Source organism: Anastrepha ludens, chromosome 4 (assembly GCF_028408465.1).
Source record: "Anastrepha ludens isolate Willacy chromosome 4, idAnaLude1.1, whole genome shotgun sequence".
Lineage (NCBI taxonomy): Eukaryota > Metazoa > Arthropoda > Insecta > Diptera > Tephritidae > Anastrepha > Anastrepha ludens.
Window position 1 is genome coordinate 37,641,049 of NC_071500.1, and position 25,521 is coordinate 37,666,569.

General features: G+C 39.5%; 1 protein-coding gene across 1 annotated transcript in view; it reads left to right on the forward strand.

Annotated features, from left to right (window-relative positions):
- Window positions 1-25,521, forward strand: part of LOC128861694 (glutamate receptor 1) — a 262,464-nt gene that overhangs the window by 29,213 nt on the left and 207,730 nt on the right. The window contains 1 exon segment of the mRNA XM_054099996.1: window positions 4,699-5,742. Coding sequence (XP_053955971.1) covers window positions 5,625-5,742 — 118 coding nt within the window. The 5' untranslated portion in view covers window positions 4,699-5,624.

Genomic DNA, 25,521 nt, shown 5'->3' on the forward strand with positions numbered 1-25,521 from the left:
AAAGCGTGTCTGCGTCGATGGAAGGATGACTTAGCAGAAACGTGAGGCGATTTGCACGTGCTTATAGGGTTAAATATGTATAAATATATATTATAAACAAGTATGTGTATGTATTGTTGTTGATGTATGTTGATGTAAGTAAATATGCGTATCCAACTGCGTGAGAAATAATAGCAGTAACTCGTTGTGACCCAATTTAAGCAGCGAATTTTGAATGAGGGTTAAATTTTTCCACAATTGTAATTACTTCAACCGCACGGAATGAACTCTTAGAAAGAAATTACATTTGGTATTTCAAAATAAAAATAAAACTATTCGCAAAAAATTGTAATTGAAGATATTTTCCATTGTCCCATGTTCGTATAACTTTATGACTTTTGAGAAACTAATTTAATTAAATCGTTGTGCGCATTTTACTCCTAACATTTTTTGTTTATTTGAAAAACTAAAAGCTGGACTAATGAGTGTGGGGTTAGTGCCTTTAAACACGTTGGAATGAAATAGAGTAAACATAAAAATAATATAATTTTTTAAAACTTTCTTCTTCAACTAAAACTTCACTCTCTGTTATTATTTTCCACACCACTGTTTATGTGTATGAGCATACGCATACATATGTTTGTATTTTTGCACAAAGGAGCTGGGCGGTGTATTTGTGTGTATTCGTGCGTGATAATAAATAAACAACAATACAATTTAGGGGCGAACAGGTACTGAATACAGATTAATTTGCATGCCAAATTAAACCTAATGGTTTTCAAATAAGCCAGCGTATGAATGAAGTATGAAAACCACATGAGCAGGTGGCATTAATTATCGAAGGTATCAAATAAAGGCTAGGAAAAAGCAATTCCAAAGGTGTAACTCAAGAAAATAATTTCGTATTATTTTATTCGAAATAATTTAAATAGCGAAATTTAGTGGATGGAACGCATTCTATTAGAAAAAATTTTGTTGAACAGAGTATGGGACAAATATAGGAGTTTCTAAAAATAAATAAATAAATAATTGAGGCGTAAACTTCTGTTGAGTGTTTGGCCGAGCTCTTACTCCTATTTGTGGCGTGCGTCTTGATGTCGTTCAAGAAATTGGAGGGATGAGGAGCTTTTTCATCGAAAAAATAGACTCGGGATGTGGAATAATAAACAAGAAAGCTTGCTGCCGCTCGGAGTCGGTTCAAAACTGTTGGATGCTCCATTTGATGCAACAACATCAAGATGCACGCCACAAATAAGAGGAGGAAGCTCGGTAAAACACACAAAAAGTGTGTAATCGCTTATATATATAGTACATATATATATATAAGCGATTTAAAAAATCTAATGCTAAAAAGGACTCAGAACAGAAATTTTTTTTGGCAACCGGGATACGAAATCCGGGCTAATTTTAATTGATTTTTTCTGTAATCGTCTTTCATTTCCACGCTGTTTGTTATCTGTATTAACATGTGAATAATAAATTAATTAAAATAATTTCCTCATCATTAATGGTAGAAATGGACATTTGTGATACTGCCACTTTCTTGGTGATATTCTGAACTACTGTGATAAACTCTTCCGCAAATAGTGACTGACCACGTAAAGCTGTCTAACTTATAGCGAGTGGAAATCTGAGTTGATTTTAGTGAAAAGAGAAAGAAGCATTTCCGTAGAATTTTTTTTTTTTGTGTGATGCCAGGGACCAACATCACCACTTAAGAGTTAAATAGTGACTAACTTTGAGATCATTAAAGCTAGCTTTGAAAAACCGTATTGAGCATTTAATTAGTATAGCTTAACATTTTATAAAAAAAGTATAAAAAATATTAGAGAAAACTCAGTTATTTTATACATCGTTTTAGTGAAGAAAGATTCAGCCAATTTAACGCATCTAATTATAGTGCTCTTCCCAGACACTTGATTGGCGCATGACTACCATTCAGTACAGCCCGGGTTCAAAACCTCGGACACGCAGCACCAAATAGTAAGAAAATTGTTTTCTAATAGCGGTCGCCCCTCGTCAGGCAATGGCAAACCTCTCAGTGTATTTATGCCAGGAAAGCAACGGAAAACCGTTTGCCGTTTGTAACCGGCTTAAAAGTGTAGATCACTTCATTTGTGGAACAACATCAAGACGCACACCACAAATTGGGGAAGGAACTCGGCTAAATACCTAGTAAAAGGTGTGAGCGTCAATTGAATATTTACATATATGTATTTATTAAAAAAGTACAATTACGGTTGACTGATGAGGATAGAACTTGGCTCAGCGGGTGTGTGAGTAAGAAAAATTTTCGCATTTGAAGCTATGGTATTCTACAGAACCAAACATACACTGTGAGGTGCAAATGTGGGTCGGAATACATGAGTCAACTTGTTAAGCAGTAATTTCCAACAATTTTTAGTCCAAAATGTTAGCAATTCAAGAAAATGTTAGGGGAAGAGAATATTTCCTGAAATGATCAGGTAGACACAAGACATGTTCAGAACTTTCAGCAATGGAATACAATTTTATTAAAAACTTATTATGTATGCCACTGTAGTCGGCACTAGGTGGCAAAACTAAATGCCGGTGCATAGCGGTAGTACTCCCTAAAACAGGCGACTAATTGATATATTTTTCGAATAAGTCCGAAATTGGACCATAAATATAAGTTTTCGGAAATTTTCAACCATCGAGCTAGTAAGATGATTTAGCAGGACACTTCGTCCTCAGAGCGCCTAAGTTTTTCAAAAATATTTCTTTTTAAGTGCGCGGTTGAATTCCGAATGTTGACTGTGTCATACGGAGAAGCTTTGAAGAACTTTGGACTAAAGCAACATTTATCGCTGGCACAAAATGTTCACAGAAGGCCGAGAAGATGTGAACGATGAAAAGAATGCCGAACGCTGGCATGCCGAGCACTTCAACAACAGACGAAAAAATTGATGAAGTGAAGGAAATGGTATTGGCCAAACGTCGACTCATCATTAGAGAAGCTGCTGAGACGGGTCGCCGCAAAATTCGTACCAAAAGCAGCATCACATGAACATTGCTAATGAGATGTTGGACTCTGTCTGCGACGACCCAAATTCGCTCCAGAAGAGAAGAATCGTGGGTTTATGGTTATGACGTGGAAACCAAAGCTCAATCATCTCAATGGAAGCTGTCGCACGAACCAAGACCGAAAAAAGCGCCACAATTTCGGTCAAATGTAAAAGTTTTGCTTGCCGTTCTTGCCACAGAGTAAAACGGTCAATAAGGAATATTACCTGCAAGTTATGCGCTGTGCAATTTGCGCGAAGCAATCCGCCAGAATTTGTGAAAGAATAAAAATAGACTTTTGCATCACGATAACGCTGCCCCTACATTGGCGATTTTTTGGCCAAAAACAACACACTAAGGATGCCACAATAGGTCTGGCCCCTTGTGACTTTTTCGAAACTGAAGAGGCCCATGAAGGCTACGCTACGATTTACAAGATAAATACGGCATGGAAGGAGGAGCTGAACAAGATACAAGAAATGGTTTTTTGAAGTGCTTCGAAGATTGGTAAAAACGTTGGCACAAGTGCATAATATCTCATGGAGATTACTTTGAAGGGGACAAAATAGATATTAACCTGTTAACCGGGGAATTAGCTCAACTCTTTTCTTCGCAGCGATGAGTAATATCACACCTCAAATAATAAAGGAATATCGTTTTTAACTTATGGTTTTTATTTATTTTGATAAAATATTTTATAAATCAAATGTATTCAATATATATAACCACTTTAAGATTTAATATATAGGAACAACGAAAAGTTTCGCCATGCCCATTGCAGAAGGCTTTTATGTATGACGAAATATTTCGTCATACCCAGTTAACAGGTTAATGAATAAATAAATAATTTTTGAAAAATCGCAAAATTCGCGATACTTTTTGAACATATCTCGCATTTATATATTTTTTAAATACATTCGATATTTGTAATTTAATTTTAGCTAGTTTTCAATAAAAATATAGTTAATTTTTTAACAATAGCCACATGAACCAAGCTTCTAACTTTATAATAAATTCAGAAAAATTCGTGACACTCTCTTGAAAACTTCTAACTTTTCAATCGAAATCTTTAGAAAACGGGTATGCAGTTTATAGCCAATGGAATTTTAGTGTAATAAAGGGAAGGTCTAAGGAGTGTCAGAAATTACGTTGATTTTGGAAATTCGTTTCTCCTTACATTATCGAATTTTTCCGCCAAATAAAAAATGTGTTTTCATTAAAAAAAAATGCAGTGTTTTAAAAGTGTACTTCTAGTCCATGAATTGGATACAAATCTTACTGTACTTACTTCTTTAGCGCAAACGGTTAGGAATTCGCTAACTAAAATTTTCTCTTCTTAAATTTAAAATTAGCATCTATATTGAATATTCGAACAAACCGTTGAAGTTAAATTTTAGCATAATTATATTTAATTATTTTAATTATAATATAATCATATTTTATTGTTATTTTTATTTTTAGTTTTAATTAATTTAATTAATTATTTTCTGATTTTAGTGTAAAAGCAAAGGCATAATATTTATTATGTTTAAAAGCTGCGAATTCTCTCCCTTTATATTTATGCTTATTTTTTTCGATCATGTCTTTCGTGTAATAGTTTTTCTGTTTAATTTTTTATTATTGCATTTTTTTGCTTTCATAAAACTTTTGTGTTAAAATTCAATAATTACATGTTCCATTTTTGTTTTTTTGTAGCACACATCCCGGAGCGTGGACATCACTTTAAATGGGAATAAAATTCAACGCCATCAATAAAGAGCACAAAATCAGCATAATAAAATCTGTAATAAAAAACACTGCGTATCGACTTTTTTGTAAAGCAAACTAAATAAAATAAAAACAACAAACTAAGCGAAAAGCTGGGAAAAACCACAACTTCAAGATTAGCACATCCAAGCCGCTCATTATATGCCACATCATGATTATCAACACCTCGGCAATATACCCAATTAAGTTTTGTTTTTCTTTTCTCCGTCCTATTTTTTTAAGTGCGTTGTTGCATTGTGTTAAAGAAAAATAAAAAATAAAATAATTAATGCCTGCATATTTCTGTGTGAGTGTGCAATATATACTAAGCAGATGTGTTTACGCACACACACACATACACCGACATTAATGTGCTTACTTAAAAATGCAAAACAATATACGTAAACAAAATAAACTAAAAACATGCAACTCAAAAACTACAACATTTCATCAGATCAGCACGTGCACCACCCTCAGCATTGACAGCAAAAAATAGCAGATGACAAAAAGTGTATCATGAAAACCGATTTAAAGTTTTAAGCAAAAAAATAAATAAATAAATGTAAAAAAAAATTAAGTAATTCAGTGCAAAAAACGGTACTAGCAGTGAGACTTGTGGCATTGTCATAACCTAAATGTAAATAAGCTACGTATTTAGCTACTTTGTACGGCACCATCACCGCCACCAGCAGCATCAACATCATCAAAAAGCAAAAACAAAACACAACCATTTTCAATACTTTTAAGCACTGCAACGGAAAAACATGACAATAAACGTGCACGTGTGTTAGTTAGATTTTGTGCGCGTGTGATTGTGTGCAAATGCGGTGCACGTGAAATAAAAAGTGTAGCAGGGCAGTGAACGAGCATTCAAAATGCTTAACGGATTAAAAGTTCTTATGTTTTTATGGATGGCGCACGTGGCGAGCAACTGGATGCATTTCACCGGCGTTCAAGCACAGCCGTCATCGTTAACCGAGAAAATTCCATTAGGTGAGTCGAACAATTAAACAATGCGCTTTTGAAAATTCATTTATACCCCCACGCAAGTGCACAAGAGTGTTAAAATTTCGTTCACATAACGAGTACATGCAACAGAAAACAAAAATCCAAATCGAGATAGATATACAAATGTTACTCTCTGAGTAGGTTGTGTAGTATTGAAAATAGGCGAAATCGGTCGATAAGCTCGCCCAACTCCATTATAATGTTAAATTTTAAATTTTGAAAAAAAAAAAAAATTGTGGCATTTCTAGTTATTATGAACAAAGCAAAAGTTCTAAAATTTAGAAAAAATGATGAACCAAAATCAAAAACATAAATAAATATGAAGGCTAAACGAATTGCGGAGCTTGGGCGATACCACATACAACTTGGATAAATGTGTCTATCTCGTAGCTCCCGACCTAATTTCGATTCTGCATAAATATTATTAATATCGGTTACGCCAACTACATTTTTAAGAATAAATTTCCGTCTATCCGTCTGACGTTACAAGCAATGCTTTTGAGTTTACTTGGTTTCAGAAATTAACAATCAGCAAAACTGGAATGTTTCTAAAATGTGTGCGATATAAAGTTTGGTACGGATCGAATTTAGCACTTCCTTACTAGTTTTTTCCAAGTTTTATACATTTTGCGAAAACTAGTGAGCTGGTGTTTAGTGCAATACAATGATCGATGTGATAAGTTGAGGCAATGCACACATAGTAATGTCTGTGCGGTTATCCTCATTTGTGTTCAAATTATCTATTTTCTAGCTCACGTACCCTTGTCCGAAGCAACAAAGGTCTGCAATGTTTAGCAGAAAAATACTGGGATTGTAGCTCAAGAAAAATATACACATCGTGATAATTAGATGTAAGAACAAAGACGGCGATCTGGTGACTGACGTGCAGAGCAATCTTAAATTATGGAGGGAACACTTCTCGAACCTGTTAAACAGTGACAGCTGCGCATGTCATAGAGAATGTGAAGATCCCGATACCCCAATCGTTGACGACGGAATTATCGTTCCGTTACCCGACCATGACGAGGTGAGAATAGCGATAACGCGGCTAAAGAACAACAAAGCCGCGGGCGCCGACGGACTGCCGGCTGAGCTATTCAAACATGGCGGCGAGGAGCTGGTAAGGTGCATGCATCAGCTCCTATGCAAAATATGGTCGGATGAAAGCATGCCTGCCGATTGGAATTTAAGTGTGCTCTGCCCAATCCATAAGAAGGGCGATCCTGCAATTTGTGCCAATTACCGCGGGATTAGTCTTCTAAATATCGCCTATAAGGTTCTAGCGAGCGTATTGTGTGAAAGGCTGAAGCCCACCGTCAAACCAACTGATTGGACCTTATCAGTGTGGCTTCAGACCTGCAAAGTCTAAATCGACCAAATATTCACAATACGCCAAATCTTGGAAAAGACCCATGAAAGGAGAATCGACACACACCATATTTTCGTCGACTTCAAAGCTGCATTCGACAGTACGGAAAGGAGTTACCTGTATGCCGCGATGTCTGAATTTGGTATCCCCGCAAAACTAATACGGCTATGTAAGATGACGTTGCTCAACACCAGCAGCGCCGTCAGAATTGGGAAGGACCTCTCCGAGCCGTTTGATACCAAACGAGGTCTCAGACAGGGTGACTCGCTGTCGTGGGACTTCTTTATCCTGATGTTGGAGAGCATCGTACGAGCCGCAGAACTTAATCGCTCAGGCACAACATTTTATAAGAGCGTACAATTGTTGGCGTATGCCGATGATATTGACATCATCGGCCTTAACAACCGCGCTGTTAGTTCTGCCTTCTCCAAACTGGATAAAGAGGCAAAGCGAATGGGTTTGGTGGTGAACGAGGACAAAACGAAGTACCTCCTGTCTTCAAACAAACAGTCGGCGCACTCGCGTATCGGCACCCACGTCACTGTAGACAGTTATAATTTCGAGGTTGTAAAAGACTTCGTTTATTTAGGAACCAGCATTAACACCGATAACAATGTCAGCCTTGAAATCCAACGTAGAATCTCTCTTGCCAACAAGTGCTACTTTGGACTAAGTAGGCAACTGAGCAGTAAAGTCCTCTCTCGACGAACAAAACTAACACTCTACAAGACTCTCATCATGCCCGTCCTGACGTATGTCGCAGAAGCTTGGACGATGACAACATCCGATGAAGCGAAGCTTGGAATGTTCGAGAGAAAGATTCTGCGTAAAATTTTTGGACCTTTGCACGTTGGCAACGGCGAATATCGCAGACGATGGAACGATGAGCTGTATGAGCTTTACGACGACATAGACATAGCGCAGCGAATAAAGATCCAGCGGCTTCGTTGGCTGGGTCATGTCGTCCGAATGGATACAAACGCTCCGGCTCTGAAAGTATTCGATGCGGTACCAGCTGGTGGTAGCAGGGGAAGAGGAAGGCGTCCTCTTCGTTGGAAAGATCAGGTGGAGAGGACTTGGCTTCACTTGGTGTGTCCAACTGGCGCCGGTTAGCACGAGAAAGAAACGACTGGCGCGCTTTGTTAAGCTCGGCCAAAATCGCGTAAGCGGTTATCGCGCCAATTAAGAAGAAGATAATTAGACCAATGTGGGCATCAAAGACCGCCTTTTCAACAGTGCGTGCTTCACTGACTAAGCTTCAGCGCTTAGTATGTGTGGGCGCATCTGCCCTACGGCTGCAGTGGAGGTGATAATCGATTTGACGCCGCTTTGCATAGTTATTCAGCAACTAGCTCAGCGTACCCTGTTGAACATTACTCGGGAAGGTTTTGATAAAACAAAAGTGATGCCATCCAAGAAAATGGAATCGCTGAACCTACATCTCCCACTTGCTCAGCTACCCAGGGAAGAAATCACTAAACTCCTGAAATTTGAGAGGAAGTTCCGTATCGAACTGAACCACAAGGTAAACTGCATTTGAAAGTAAGCTCCAAGAACTCCGTAGTACAATGGTCTACTGACTGAGTGCTTGGACTTTTCCAACCCCCCACAAATCTGCATCTAAACTCCAAGAATGTACCTTGCACTTGTATACAGATGGCTCGAAGGCACCAGAAGACATAGGCGCTGGAATGCACAACCCCAACTCAAAGCTGTCTCAGCAGATGAATATTTTTGCTATCTTCTTCCAAGCGGAAGAGTATGCCGTCTATCTATGTGCAGAGATCAACTTAGACATAAACCCCTGGAATGAGCGACAATCAGGCCGCACTGAAAACTTTGTCATCCTTGTCATTATTGAGTGTATTTTGAGTGCATCGAGCAATTAAGCTTGCTAGGAATGCATAATCGCTTCCGGCTCATACGAGTTTCAAGAGACACTATAGTATAACTGGGATCGAATAAGCGGATGCTGCGGCTAGAGAGGCTGCGGTCTCGTTATTATTCAAACCCGAGCTCTTTTTTGTTATAGGGCAAGGTTCCATCAGGTAGAAGCTTAAAAGTGATGACTGATGACCCAAGGCTAAAAGATGTGAGCTGGCACTAAATAATGTGCCTTGTCCAGGTTAAGTCTTTAAGTTAAAATAAATTAATACTTAGCGTGTAAACTTCTGTTAGGTGTTTGACCAAGCTCCGTCTTCTATTTGTGCGATGTTGTTCTACAAATGGACAGGATAACCCCTTACTAGTGGTATCTTCAAAGGAGACTCAGGCAACTCATAACCTTTCCTAAAGATAAACTGACGACACAGGTCTCTCAGTCTCTGCAGATTGCATAGTCACTTGTATTGGATTGGGTTTATTCACTGACTCCTGTCGTTTCCGTGATCAATCTCCGTAGACTACAGCGCACTTTCTTCTCGACTTTGACGCAATAGTACAAATAAGGTTTAGATATCGTGACCAGATGCGGCCGGAAGAAAGGTAAATATGTATGCTCAATCCAACCCAGATATATCTTAGGTTTATTAAGGGAACTGAGTTTGGATGGGGTATTGGGATTAGTAGAGGGTACAAAAGATATGAGATTGAAGTGTAAGCCCCATTTTCACTTATTCATCAATCTTCTTTTTTTAACTCTTGTTGGTATAGCCGCGCACATAAGGACCTAACTGCTAACGAATACTCTGCCCAAAGTAATCTCACAATTCTTTACTGTGCTAATTAGCTCAATGGCTTCCCATGTTCATACGGTTGTGTGAAATATTATACAGTAGGTTTTGTTTTTATGCGGCTTTTTTTTATGCGGTTTTGAAATAGTGCGGTTTTTTTTAAATTACAAAATGCATGTCGACCTATCGGGAATTGTACATATAAACAAGATTCTAAACCAGCTAAGCAAAAACTCATCACAGATTACATCAGAAATGCTAGCCCTACAAGTATGGAACCGCCTGCATAACTATTTAGATCAGACGTGTACATTTCCTAAAGTGACGAAAGTGATTTTACGCCAAATCCTAAACGAACGCGCAACATGTGGGTATTGTCTGATTCTATTTCTGACTTAAATTTATTTTTCGATTCTGAAGTTTCTTAAATAAAGATATAATTTTCAAAAATACAATATTTTGTTTATGCGATTTTACTACATTATTTCAGATTTGTGCGGTTTTAGCATTTGAAACGTATATATAGTTTTACTATAGAACTGGTAGCTTTTTTCATGCTGTTTTTTTTTTATGCTGTTTCTTGCGGAACGTATCTACCGCATAAAAACAGAACCTACTGTATTTCTATACGTATACGTCGATGGAGTGGTGTTTTCTTCTGCTTTTTCTAAAGTGGCCGATCCCCAGCAAGCAATGATAAACCTTCGAGTGTATTTTTGTCATTAAAAAGATTCCTTCAAAATATTTCAGCTTGAAGACATCTTCGACTATCATACTTATGATAGCTATTGCCCTCTACCAAGTATCGTTAAGGCATAGGGTTAATTTAAGTTTTCGTTAGGCCTAAGGTTTCTCCACCACTTTTTCCTTTTCTGCTCCGCTGGATGAAGGCTATCTAAACTTTGGGTTCCTTTCACAATCGGAGTTTATTCTCAGCCTCAATCTCTGGTATTAGTTTAATTGCTGTTATATAAATATTGGTATAAGGTACGCTCTCGAGCCTTTGAGGTTATATTCACTCATAAGGGACTTTATTAGTGTAGTTCTATAAACAGATTATATTATTTATCTTCTCTCCTGGGCTGTTCTTTAATGGTGTTATCCAAGCACAAGAAAGGCTCGGGTTGTATTTCTGCAGCTGTCGTGGACCCTCTAGCCAATCTAGCTTCCTCCATCAGGTGAATCTTAGAATCCACAGGAGCTGAAGATGTGTTAGCACGCCCTTTTTAAATACAATCTTTCTATGAACTCTAAAATTCATTAGGCAAGATTTTACTGCGAAAGATTATAAAACCTTGAAATCCTTTTGATTGTAACTTAGTATATTAATATCGAGTGTTCTTTTAAGAGCTTGGGAACTTAAAGGGATAGTATCGATCCTTAAACGATTCGTGGTGACGTGACCTTATTGAACAGAAATATCTACGCAGCTAAAAAAAAACCCGCTGTATTAGTCAAAGTAGTTCCCTTTGTAAATAGGTTGACATCACAGAAATACGCTTGGAAAAAGTCGCAGTGTACATTCGGGTCCAGATGCCATACATCCTAGCGCGTATGCCTTCCAGTGTAATTTTTTCTTCAATAAATTTCTCTTAAAGGCAGAGTTACTCTGTGTAACAAAAAAAACTCAAATTAAAAATTAGAGGGATGCAGTTTGCATTGGAGTTTATTATTATAAAACGGGTATTTGTGCACTAGGACCTAAAAAGATATATTGTGCAGCTATCCAGCCTACCCAAACAGTTTTAGGCTATTAATAAATCCTAAAACTGATGTAGACTTATTTTATACCAAGAGGTTTGGATCTACACCCCTCTTGCCAGCTAATTTAGTCTGCGTTGTGCTACTGCTGGACAGTCGCACTGAATATGTTCTGTTGAAGAATCATTTTCTTGTATATATTTTTGGCTGAGGGGTTGCCTCCACCTTTATACGTTCTGTATCAATGAGTCTTTTCGATGGCCGCATGCCTGTTTGGGCTCTCCAGTACTCGATTAAGCTTCATTGTTCCTGCTCACGTAACAAAGCACTTTTAAAGCTGCTGTTTACCCCGTAGAAAGGCAACCTATGAAGAGAGCGTTTGCAGCCTCTTTCGCTGAAGTGTTCCCAGTTTCATTCCATTCGTGCCACTCATGTCCCAATATCCACATAAGAGTAACAAAGTTTCTTGATGCTAGAGTTTCAAGAATTTTAAATTCCCAGACCAATCTTTATACGAATGGGAAGCAATATAGCGATTTTAGAGCTGCTTGACTGTCAGAGAGAATGTTGATATTGGCACTACGCGTACCTCTGCCAAGACATTTTCTGGTACAAAGCTCTATGGCGTGAACCTCTGTCTGCAAATTGGAAGTCGTTTTTCCCATTACGATAGCCTTCTTGATATGTGCTCTGACAATTCAAGTCCCGGCATTACCGTCTTCCAATTTGGACTCATTGGCAAACCACTCGTATGCGCTCTGTTTTAAAGATGTTTCATTATTTCTCCATGCTGAACGATCACTAATGATCACCTTAAAATTCTTGATTTTCTATTCATGTTGTCACAGACGGTTAGGCTCGGAAAGTAAAGAATTGAAATCATATGAAATAGATTAGCAATCCTTAGAACTGCACTAGCTGCCGAGTTTTTGGTTACAAGGTGGAGTGGAATGAATTCTGTTACCATTTCCAAAGCCGTTATGGGGCAAATTTTCATTGCTCCCGTTACGCTCAGGTGGGCTATTCTGTTGTCCTTCTTAAGTGTCATGTAGATCTTAATTTGATCTACTTTTGGCCACCATACCAAAGAGGCGTAGGTGATTATTGGCACTATTATTGTCTTATAAGACTATGCCATCATCTTTGGCCACAGAGTCAATGTTTTTCGTAAAGCCTTTGTCATATGTATTTATCATGTACGATAAATGCTTTTTCCAGGCCAAGGTGTTATCAAGAATTACTCTCAGATACTTCGTATCTCCGGATAGAGTTAAGTTTGCGTTCCCTATTTTTAGGGTCGCTAAACCCAGCATGCTTCTTCGGGTCAAGGGTACCACACATGCTTTGCTCGGATTTATCGAGAGCCACTTCTCTTGACACTAATCTTGCGTAATGTCGAGAGGTAGTTGCATGCAATCGTCTATACTAGAGTCAAACTTGCCTCTAATCATAATAACTAGTTCATCACCAAAGCCCTGAACTTAGTATCCGAGATCACCCAGAGTTTGTAAAAGCTCGTCAATGACCAATAGCCAAAAGAAAGATGATTAAAAATCCTTCTTGGGGCATCCTTTGGTTGACCTGACACATAATCTGCCCTCCGTTATTCAGTTCCCCAGTATGTTAACTTCCAGATTAAGTTTTTGAGAGTTAGTAAACCTTCCGCTCAGAACCCCAATATTTTTCCCCAAGTGGAATTGATATAACGACCAATCAGTCTTCCTGGTATTTCTAATCTGAAAGATATCTTCAACTTCCCCATTAGATCGAATAGGATATACCGATGATCCGATAGGCACACTTCATCTTCATCTAAAAGTGTTTACATCCACTGAAAACAGCAAATTTAATATTATTAGAATTCTATTTTGGCGCGTATATAAATTTGTCTCTCAACGTTAGTGTTTCTCACACACTTCAAAAGATTGTACCCGCATCTGAGGATATAATCTATAATACAATACCTACCCGGGCTGGGAGGGGCATACGAAACACTCTGCTATACATTACTTTTTGTAATATTGGCCTTTACTCTGGCTTTTGTATTTTCCCCATCACTCCTCCACTTACAGGTAGTCCCTCTTCCGTCATATCTGAAAGTAGCAGCGTCACGAATTTATTTTTGTGATTCTTTGAAAATTTCTTATATAAAATAATTTTGAGTTTTTCTTAACATGGTACTTAAAAAAATATCAAACAAGTGCTTTCGATGAAATAAAATTAAAACTTAGTCAATTCTTCTGAATGCGTAGTAACCTAAAGCAACCCGAATATTTGAAATTCTTCACATCAATACTGCATTATATCTACTCTTGAAATAGTGCTAAGTGCGATAGTGTAGGCAACATTTAAAAATAGGACAGCACAAGCACTGACTCACTTTTGTAGCACAATTGCCACATCCGCCACTCATTCTTCTGCAGGCGAAAACTCTCACAAAAGTGTCCGCCTGTGAGGGTTTCTCTGCAAGCTCTGTTATTTTAATACCTGCACCTACAAATGTATATTTATACAGATGCGTAAATAGATAAAGTGAATGTACATTGACACAACCATGTACATACTTATGCTTGTAGAGTGGCGGGAAAAATAATAGCAACGCGACATATTGCGAAGCTCAGACTATTTATTTGTTTACATGTTTTATAAAATATTGTTCCTATTATTTACTGTACTATTCATACTACAGCTTAGGTTAGGTTAGGTTAGCCAGGCTGCTTGTCTATGACAAAATACTCGGTGGCGCTAAGGTCCATTGTGATACCTGCATTTGATTTCCATCCCCTAACTAAGTTGCTTAAGCCACTCAGATCTTTTTAAGAAGATAACTAAAAATGTTTTTTCTAATAGCGGTCGGCCATCGGCAGGCAATAGCAAACCGCCGAGTGTATTTCTGTCATGAATAAGCTTCTCATAAAAAATATCTGCCGTTTGGTATCGGTTTAAAACTGTAGGTGTCTCAATTTGTGGAACAACATCAAGACGCACGCCACAAATAAGAGGAGGAGCTCGGCCAAGCACCTAAGAGAAGTGTACGCGCCAATTATTCATTTTTATTTATTAACTGTGGCCTCTAGTATGCCATTTTGAAACTATCGCAGGTCTTCAAAGAAATGATCGCCAACATAATTGGCGCGGTTTCTTTGAAGTGCTAACAATACAGAGGAGCTGTTGTATCAATTTCTTCTTATTTTTCACAACTCCTGCAGAAGTCATTGTGAAGTACACACTGGCTAGGGTGCTAACAGTGCAGTGAGGACGCTGGTTGTTGATCTGTTGAATCCATGTAAACATTTTGTCCTTTTAAGTTTCAGTTTAGCTAGAGCACCAACTTAAAGCTTCAAACTTTTTAGAATATAAAAATTTTCGTCAAAATTGCAAACTCGCTTGTCTGAATTTTAAGAAAAATTCCGGATATGCAATCTTTTAACTCATCCAAGTTTGGCATAATATTGTGTCGACTTAGAGTGGCACGAGATTCGCGTTGATTTTTGAGAACGTCTTTTGTGGACAATAACTTTCTTTCGCATTTATTTGACCGCCACTGTTAATACGCTTATGCCACAATGCAAGCAATCACACCTGCATACGTCAGTTGGTGTTTGTGCGAACGCTTTGTTACTTTAACTGAACCGAATATAAGGATACTACTCATTCCCTACCCATTATGCAGTATTTTTGTGCTTTACCATTACTTATACATACATACAATTGTACGTATGCGCATGTGAAAACATTGCTTTTGTTTGCCAACACGTCTGCAACAAATTTGTATGCTCCACCACAACGATGCTCGTTAGAAAAATAGCAGCACCAATAGCAGCAACCAACATCCATGTCATTAAATTCCTCTAGCAATTGTGCCTTTCAGCTGCAGTAGCAACCAGTAGTACTAACCAGTTGTTAGTCGTTGGCTGGTGAAAGGCTTTCCCATAACAATTGCAGCATTAACACTTCTTTATGCAAACGACATTAGCTGCAAAATACATAGTCGCTCTAGGAGACGCGTAAAAAAAAAATCGTTAAAAAGCTGACACTAGGTCGCTGTTGGGTCGGTGGGTTGGTTGCCTGTACCTGTGCCGCTGTCAGCCACACCAGCTTTTACAGCTCGCTTACCTGTCGTTTGTGTCGCATTGTCAGATGTGGTTTTGTTGGTTTCGTTACCAGTGCTGCCACTTAATTCACAAACGGCGGTAGTTGCGCTTTAGTGCTTAGTGCACTCTAAATATTTGTATGCGCGAAAGGCGAGTGTGTGTGCCCCGGTGTGTGTTTGTTTCTGTGCCTGAAGGAAATTTGGGTCGTAAAATCAACACAAAAGCGCATTTTAGACTTTTCCCGTTGTGCCATTTATTTTTATAGAAAATACTTTACAAACTATGTAGAGGAAGAGACATTTTCGACAAGCATGTTTGCTTTAACTCTAGAAGCGGTGGCAAAACACCCATACATATGCATTTTATATACAAATAATATATTAACTCAACCTCATTTTACATGCAAATATTTAAATATTTTCAGCATACAATGGGATATGCGATTTAAGACGAATGGCAACGGAAATTGCAATATTCGAAAGCTCAAAACCGTAAAAGTAAATGTTGAAATTGTTCCACCTCGTATTCCTTCTCTATAAAACTTTTGGTCGAGTGGCTCGACCGCTGGCAAAGATTTCCATAGGAATGTGTCCGATTAAGATCCGCACCACTAATGAGAGATACAACTTTGTTCAAGTTCAGATCACCTTAGCAACTCTGCAGCTCAAAGTTTTCGCCAAGCATACACTGAGTGGATCTCGCGTCAAGATCAAATCGAAGCAACCAGCAGAAACCATCCCATTCGTTGAGGATGCAAAACCACCTAATGAGTGTGGTGCGCTGACAACTCATCAGCCTACAGTCCCACTATCGTCTAGCACCCATACAAGTGACTCTTCGAAGTATTCTGTGGTAACCGAAAGCAATATGAAATATTCCCCATCACTCACGCTATCAGTGAGCTTAAAGCCTTGATTGCTGCTCGGCTATCAAAGTCTAGGTTATTTTCTCGGTAGATGGCTGCAGTCAACGATATTTCGTAAAGTATCGATCAAACAATTTAAAATTTATTCTCGTTGTGATATTTCACAATAAACTAATTATTTTGCTATTTTTGGTTTGTTCCACTCAGTTGAGAGTTACAGGGTGTTAACAATGGATGTCAACAAAGATACAATTCCGTACATTTTACCCTTTTTTGTTTTTAATAAAGGCGAAAATGCAAGCCAGGCCGCTGAAATTGTGAATAGTGTTTATGGTTGACATATTGTAACAGCGTGCAACTTTATTTTTGTTGATTCCGTTCTGGCATTTTTGATGTTAAACAAAAGGAATAGAGAAAAGGAATAAAAGTTAACCGATATTTTAGTAGTTGCAGCATAGTCCAGGAGCTAAAAGTCGACCATAAAACAGTTTTAAGCCACTTGCGCAAAAATTGTACACAAAAATAATAGATTTATTTTTCCTTATTTACTTACTTAGGTGGCCATAACAACCCGTGACCGAGGTACGGCCGACATCACTAGCTCTCTCCAGGCGTCTCTGCTCCGCGCGCGCCTTCTCCAATTCTGTACACCAGCGAGCATAAGGTTTCCTCCACCTGGTCTTTCCATCGGAGCAATGGTCTTCCTCTGCGTCGGCTCCCTTGGACTTCGCCCTCGAACACCTTCTTTGCTGGAGCAGACGTTGGATGGTGATGCGTTGAACCACGTCAATGTCGGCGTAGAGCTCATACAGCTCGTGGTTCATTCTTGAACGGTAGTCTTCGCCAACGCGCACAGGACCGAAGATCTTACGAAGAACTTTTCCCTCGAACACCCCAAGAGCGGATGCATCACTTTGTGACACTACCCGTGCCTCTGCGCCATAAAGCAACACGGGTATGATGACCGTCTTGTAAAGTGTGAGTTTGGTCATGCGAGTGAGGACTCGACAACTCAATTGCTTACTTAGCCCATCGTAAGACCTATTAGCAAGAGTGATTCTCCGTTTGATCTCCAGGCTGATATCGTTGTTGCTGTTAACGGCGGTGCCAAAATAAATAAATTCTGGCACAACCTCGAAAGTATAGATAGTTGTCCGCAATGACGTGCGTTCCTACACGCCGTGTGTTCCGCGTTGTAGACAGCATATACTTCGTTTTACCCTCGTTCACCGCCAGACCAACTCGTGATGATTCCTTTTCGATAGCAGAAAACGCAACGGTGACATCTCGGTTACAGCGGCCGATAATGTCAATGTCATCGGCGTACGCAAGGAGCTGAACACATTTGCAGAAAATAGTGCCATCACGATGAATACTTGCTTTTCGGAGCACCCCTTCCATCACGAAGTTGAAGAGCTTGCATGACAGTGGATCGCCTTGTCTGAAACCTCGAACAGTATTGAATGCCTCGGAGAGGTTATTTCCTAACTTGACGGAGCTGGTTGTTTTGCTCAATATCATTCTGCAAAGCCGTATGAGCTTCGCTGGCATACCGAACTCAGACATGGTGGCGTACAGGCAATCCATCCGTCTCGAACGCAGCTTTATAGTCGACAAAGGAATGATGGGCGTCGACTTGCATTTCATGGGTATTTTCCAGGATTTGGCGTAATGTGAAGATCTGGTAGATTGTGGACTTACCACGTCTGAAGCCGCACTGATAAGGTCCGATCAGTGTGTTGGCGAATGGCTTAAGTCTTCCACATTGGACGCTGGACAGGACCTTGTAAGCGATGGTTAGAAGACTGATGCCCCGGTAGTTGGTGCAGATCGTCGGGACGCCCTTCTTCAGTACAGGACAAAGAACAATGAGATTCCAATCGTCGGGCATGCTTTCTGCTAGCCATATTTTGCAGATGAGCTTATGCATCGCCGCCAGTCTTGAACAATTCAGCGGGCAAGCCGTCAGCGCCAGCCGCTTTGTTATTCTTGAGCCGCTCAATGGCAACTCTGACTTCGTCATAACTAGGTGGTGGGACGTCCAAATTATCGTCGATTGGTGGTATCGGGTCATCTTCTACTAGGGCGGAATTGTGGGCGTCATCGCCAGCAAGCAAATTGCAGAAGTGTTCCCCCCATATGCCCTGTGTGTACTGTGTATCCATAACCAGATTTCCGTTTTTATCTCTGCAGGCTGATACTCCGGTCTTGAAACCTTGTGTCAGACGCTTGACTTGTTGATAAAATTTCCGAGCATCATTCCTGCCCCTATACTTCTCTTGCAGCTCACGCTCACGCTTCTCCTGTTATCGTTTCTTGCGTCTGAATAGGCGCCTTGGAAAAAAATATTTTATTCTAAAGCCTTAGGATAGACTATATTTAATTTTTCCATCTACTGCAAAAATAACAAAATTTTTTAGAGTTCCCACTCGGGAGCAAACCTGTACCTGCACATATCAAATGCTGGCCATCCAAAAATATGGTTTTCGATATTCAATACTTCATGATTGTCCTTAATGTTTCTTAAATGACCTTATCAACTATTATTGAGATATCTGCAACAATACCTACACTAAAATTTCGCCTCTAAAGACAAACACGTTTTAATTTTTATATGTTATTTAAAAATATTATTGTAGTCGAGATGTCAATACTACTTTACTGTTATAAATACAGTTCTAAATAGTTCCCCATTCAACCTCGGTCGCCGTAACCGAATGGCTTTACACGTAACTACCATTCAAATGAGCCTGCGTTCGAAATCCACGGTGGGTAATTTTGGTCCTAAATAATATGAATTTCTTAACTACTTCGTCTTCCATGATCTACGTATTGAAAATAATTATTCTTGCTGAACTCCAAGTCACTTAAATTAAAAAATTAAAGAAAAATCCATTTTCTAAACCTAAAATCCTAAATACTTTATAACAATACAACTAAAATGTGATCCCTTATTAGAGCAATATTCTTATTACTCCTGGCGTCAAACAAAAATCATAAATTTTTCGATAGAATGATTAATTTTTTGCCTTATTGCATAAATACATAACTCGAAAAAGCAAAAAACGGCCAAAAACAACCAATGAAAACCCAACAGAAGTCGTTGAATAATAATCGCTATTGAATAACGATATAATACTAATATAATAAACGTGCATACTTGTTATCAAGCAGCGATGATTAGTTGCAAAGTCGACTTTTTCCCCTAACTTCAATTTAAATTTTTGTATGGTTTGTACTTCTGGATTGAATTTTCAATGTACACTAATTAAATTTTTCTTTAATAAAAAAATATTTAGAGTTTTTTCATTTTAAAGGGTTTTTACCACATGTCACATTATTTTTTAAACGATTTTTTTCGTGCAGGCTTTTCTACCATGCAAAAGGATAGTTTGGCTTATATATAACTGGTGCTTACAACCTTCTTGGATGTTTGGGCGAGCTCCACCTACGATTGGGGTGGGCGTTTTGATATTTTCCACAAATGGAGGAACTTACAGTTTTATGTCGCCTCCGAACGACAAATGGTTGTTTGGGCAGAGATGGTTTTTAATGGCAGAACTACGCTCCGTGGGCGCCATTAGAAAAAACTGTTTCTATGTGTGGTGTTTTATGCCTGATAGTTCGAACTTGGGCATTTCCGAATTGTGAACATGCACCAATCCATTCGGCTACGGCGGTTGCCAATTTATTATGAGACCAAATTAGATAAAAAATTCAATAAAATCTTTAAATTCCATTTGGAGAAAAATATTTAGGTTTTGTTTGCTGGGCTGTGTAAAAATATGGGTGGACAAAAGTTTCGACTGCAAATCTGGGACATTCCAAAAGGATTGTCATACAAAGCGGACATCAAAGAGGAATAGCTCAAACACAACGTTTCAAACATAGCTTTCCAAAATTCTACTGATGAAAAACCGCTGGAGTCTTGTGTTTGTGATAATTTAAAGAGAAGTCTTGGGAAATCAAAAAATAACTAAGTGCAATACACATCAAACATGGCACTCAGCGCGGAAGGCCAAAAGTGCATAGCGAGCTTATGCGTGACTATCAATCGGTTGGCTCGAGACGCACAACCACTAAATTGCAGAAAAGCAGCTATAACTCTCGCCCCTCGGCAAGCAATGACAAACCTTCGAGGGTAATGTTCCCACAGTGAAACTCAAACTCCGTACATAATTATTTACTTTTGTGTTTTTCAGCGTAACACCGGAACCTAATCCTTATACTTCTCAGAATATTAGATGAATTAAAATTTGTTTTTTATTAATAATTCGGTGGAGACATTTTTGTTTGGTGCTATTGCCGTGGTAATCTATTGCCTATTGTTAGCATTATGGTTGTTGTTGCTATTGCGCGCACAATATACATACAAACATATATAAAATTGTTATTTCTGTTCCACTCGTTTATGGCGGCTTGATGTTTATGCGCTGCATACAGTTTAATAAATATTAAATATGCTGGCTCAATTCCTCGTAATCTCAGTTATACTCATTGGCTACAAAGCTTATTAAAGCGAATGTTTAGCTTGCAATACGTTGTTGGTCAATAACACGGGTTAGCTTACATTCCATATACACATTAGGGTCGAACAAGGTATGTGGTTATCAAAATAGGGATGGTCACATACGGTCAACTTTATTTTCTCGTTCTAGTTTGCCTAAATTTGATCACAAATCCCAGTTTGTAATTAACGCATAAAGAGAGTTCACTGTACAAATCTTCACGATCGTAAATTTTTTTAATGATAGTAGCAAACAAAAAATTTAAAAAACAAAAAAAAAAATATTTAAAAAAACAAAAAAAAACATAATATAAAATATTAAAAAAAACAAAAAAAAATTATAAAATATAAAAAAAAAAACAAAAAAAACATAAAATATTAAAAAAAACAAAAAAAAATTATAAAATATAAAAAAAAAGCAAAAAAAAAAGTAGGATCAGATTTTTCACCACGTCCTCGTCGTTGATCCTGGGGAAAGCTAAGCGTGAAAAGCCTTATAGAATGCATGAATAAACTGTTTAAATACAAACTAATCCTTATAAATAATTAAATTTAAACATAATAATAAGTAAAACTTTGGAAAACGACATTTAAAACTTAATTCTAAAAAAATTAGGAAATATGCATTTTTCGACAAAATTTTCAAAACTTTAAGTGAGTTGCGCGAACAGAAGATATTAACCGATTTCAATTTTTTTTTTACCAAAATACTTGTGTTACTCCATAGCAACTTTTCCGCACTATTAGAATTTGATTTGAAAAATTTGTTGGAATTCGAACCACCCTAATACACATGCGATCAGAGTGTTATGGCTTCCGACCTTGATTCAGGGCAAGGATGGTCAAACCGAATGCATTTGGTATTCAGTAAAATGTATACATAAATTAAATTAAGTATAAAAAAATAGTATCTAATATCCTAACATACTAAAATTTGAAGATATTAAGGAATCTAATGAATAAACTCTTCCTCTGCTACCACCAGCTGGTACCGCATCGAATACTTTCAAAGCCGGAGCGTTTGTATCCATTCGGACGACATGACCCAGCCAACGAAGCCGCTGGATCTTTATTCGCTGCGCTATGTCTATGTCGTCGTAAAGCTCATACAGCTCATCGTTCCATCGTCTGCGATATTCGCTGTTGCCAACGTGCAAAGGTCCAAAAATCTTACGCAGAATCTTTCTCTCGAACACTCCAAGCGTCGCTTCATCGGATGTTGTCATCGTCCAAGCTTCTGCGCCATACGTTAGGACGGGCATGATGAGAGTCTTGTAGAGTGTTAGTTTTGTTCGTCGAGAGAGGACTTTACTACTCAATTGCCTACTTAGTCCAAAGTAGCACTTGTTGGCAAGAGAGATTCTACGTTGGATTTCAAGGCTGACATTGTTATCGGTGTTAATGCTGGTTCCTAAATAGACGAAGTCTTTTACAACCTCGAAATTATAACTGTCTACAGTGACGTGGGTGCCGATACGCGAGTGCGCCGACTGTTTGTTTAAAGACAGGAGGTACTTCGTTTTGTCCTCGTTCACCACCAGACCCATTCGCTTTGCCTCTTTATCCAGTTTGGTGAAGGCAGAACTAACAGCGCGGTTGTTAAGGCCGATGATGTCAATATCATCGGCATACGCCAACAATTGTACGCTCTTATAAAAAATTGTGCCTGAGCGATTAAGTTCTGCGGCTCGTACGATGCTCTCCAACATCAGGTTAAAGAAGTCACACGACAGCGAGTCACCCTGTCTGAAACCTCGTTTGGTATCAAACGGCTCGGAGAGGTCCTTTCCAATTCTGACGGCGCTGTTGGTGTTGAGCAACGTCATCTTACATAGCCGTATTAGTTTTGCGGGGATACCAAATTCAGACATCGCGGCATACAGGTAACTCCTTTCCGTACTGTCGAATGCAGCTTTGAAGTCGACGAAAATATGGTGTGTGTCGATTCTCCTTTCATGGGTCTTTTCCAAGATTTGCCGTATTGAGAATATTTGGTCGATGGTAGACTTTCCAGGTCTGAAGCCACACTGATAAGGTCCAATCAGTTGGTTGACGGTGGGCTTCAGCCTTTCACACAATACGCTCGCTAGAACCTTATAGGCGATATTTAGAAGACTAATCCCGCGGTAATTGGCACAAATTGCAGGATCGCCCTTCTTATGGATTGGGCAGAGCACACTTAAATTCCAATCGGCAGGCATGCTTTCATCCGACCATATTTTGCATAGGAGCTGATGCATGCACCTTACCAGCTCCTCGCCGCCATGTTTGAATAGCTCAGCCGGCAGTCCGTCGGCGCCCGCGGCTTTGTTGTTCTTTAGCCGCGTTATCGCTATTCTCACCTCGTCATGATCGGGTAGCGGAACGACAATTCCGTCGTCAACGATTGGGGTATCGGGATCTTCACTTTCTCGGTGACATGCGCAGCTGTCACCGTTTAATAGGTTCGAGAAGTGTTCCCTCCATAATTTAAGATTGCTCTGTACGTCGGTCACCAGTTCGCCGTCTTTGTTCTTACAGGAAAACGCCCCGGTCTTAAAACCTTCTGTAAGCCGCCGAACTTTCTGGTAGAATTTTCGGGCGTTGTTCCTGTTGGCCAGCATCTCAAGCTCTTCGCACTCACGTATATCGGCCTCTCGTTTCTTCTGTCGGATAATACGTCTCTCTTCCTTTTTCAGGTCTCTGTAGCGAACCCACATGGCTCGCGTTGCGCCCGATCGCAGCGTGGCTCTATAGGCGGCATCCTTTCTTTCTGCGGCAGCATGACATTCCTCGTCGTACCAATTGTTTTTTCGGGCTCGCCGGAATCCGATTTCTTCTTCGGCGGCGGTACGTAGAGAACGAGAAATGTTGCTCCATTGTTCGTGGATGCCGGTTTGTTGGGCAGTACTCGCTGAGAGCAGGAGTGAGAGTCGAGTGGCGAATCTTCTGGCTGTCTGTTGTGATTGCAGCTTTTCGAGGTCGAACATTCTTTGCGTAGGTAGATGCACGTTTTTTGCTGCACAGAGGCGCGTGCACAGTTTGGCTGCAACAAGGTAGTGATCCGAGTCAATGTTGGGTCCTCGGATCGTACGTACATCTAATACACTAGAAGCGTGTCTTCCATCTATCACAACATGATCGATCTGGTTTCGCGTTTTTCGATCAGGGGACAGCCAGGTAGCTTGGTGTATCTTTTTATGCTGGAATCTGGTGCTGCAGACTACCATGTTTCGGGCCCCGGCGAAGTCGATCAGCCTCTGTCCGTTACCGGATGTTTCGTTGTGTAGGCTGAATTTTCCGACTGTGGGACCAAAAATTCCCTCCTTGCCCACCCTGGCGTTGAAGTCGCCAAGCACGATTTTTATTTCGTGGCGGGGGCAGCGCTCATAGGAACGTTCCAGGCGCTCATAGAAAGAATCTTTGGTCGCATCGTCCTTCTCTTCCGTCGGGGCGTGGGCGCAAATTAGCGATATGTTAAAAAAACGGGCTTTGATGCGGATTGTTGCGAGACGCTCGTCCACCGGAGTGAACGACAGTACTTGGCGACGGAGTCTCTCTCCCACAACAAATCCGACACCGAATTTGCGCTCCTTTACATGGCAGCTGTAGTAGACGTCGCAAGGTCCTATGGTTTTCTTTCCTTGCCCCATCCATCGCATCTCTTGGATGGCAGTGATGTCAGCCTTTACTCTCACGAGGACATCAACCAGCCGGGCAGAGGCACCCTCCCCATTAAGGGACCGGACATTCCAGGTGCGTGCCCTCAAATCATATTCCTTAGTTCGTTTGCAGGGGTCGTCATCAGTATAGGGAGGTCTCAGCCGAGGCTTTTTTAAAGTTTTCATTGGGGGCGATTATTAAGTGGCGGGTCCCAAACCCAACGCACAACCAGCTGTCCTGGAATGTTTCGCCTTCTCACTTTAGCTCACTCCCGAACGGGTGTTCGGAAGCTACCCAGAGGATACGTGGGCTAATCCCGGCCGTTGTGAGCTGCTTGAACCATATGTAGAAGAATCGTCCTGGCCATTCCCAAGTGAATGGCGATCAGTAACTTTCCCCACTTGCGTGGACTTCTACACATGGAACCATCCTCCTCCCATACCCTCTTACTATTCTATAAATACATAGCATAGACCTATCTTATCTTTATCTTTTGTCTTTATTAGCATTCAAGGTGTTAAGAAATGCTCCTCCCTTCTGGAGCGAATCTATCTTAACACCTCATCTAGAGCGCTTCGTAATTTAGATTTTATCAGTACTGACTTTATAAAAACTCTGTATGGAACGAATGCACATATCATGAAAGCTCTGATAGAATTCAATACTATCTACATATCTTTTAAGATTTGCTTTGCTGCCTCTAAACACTGCTTCATTAAATTTCTTCATTACGCTTATAAATAATTAATTTATAATGTTTTGCTAAAAGATCTGCCATATTTTTTTTAAAGCACCAGAAAATTTGTTTTTGTTGACTCATTTACTTCAATAAATAAATAAATATTTGAATTGAGTGGCCACCGAAGGCAAATGGGTTGGTACGAGCTTACCATACGGAAGTGTGTAGGTTACAA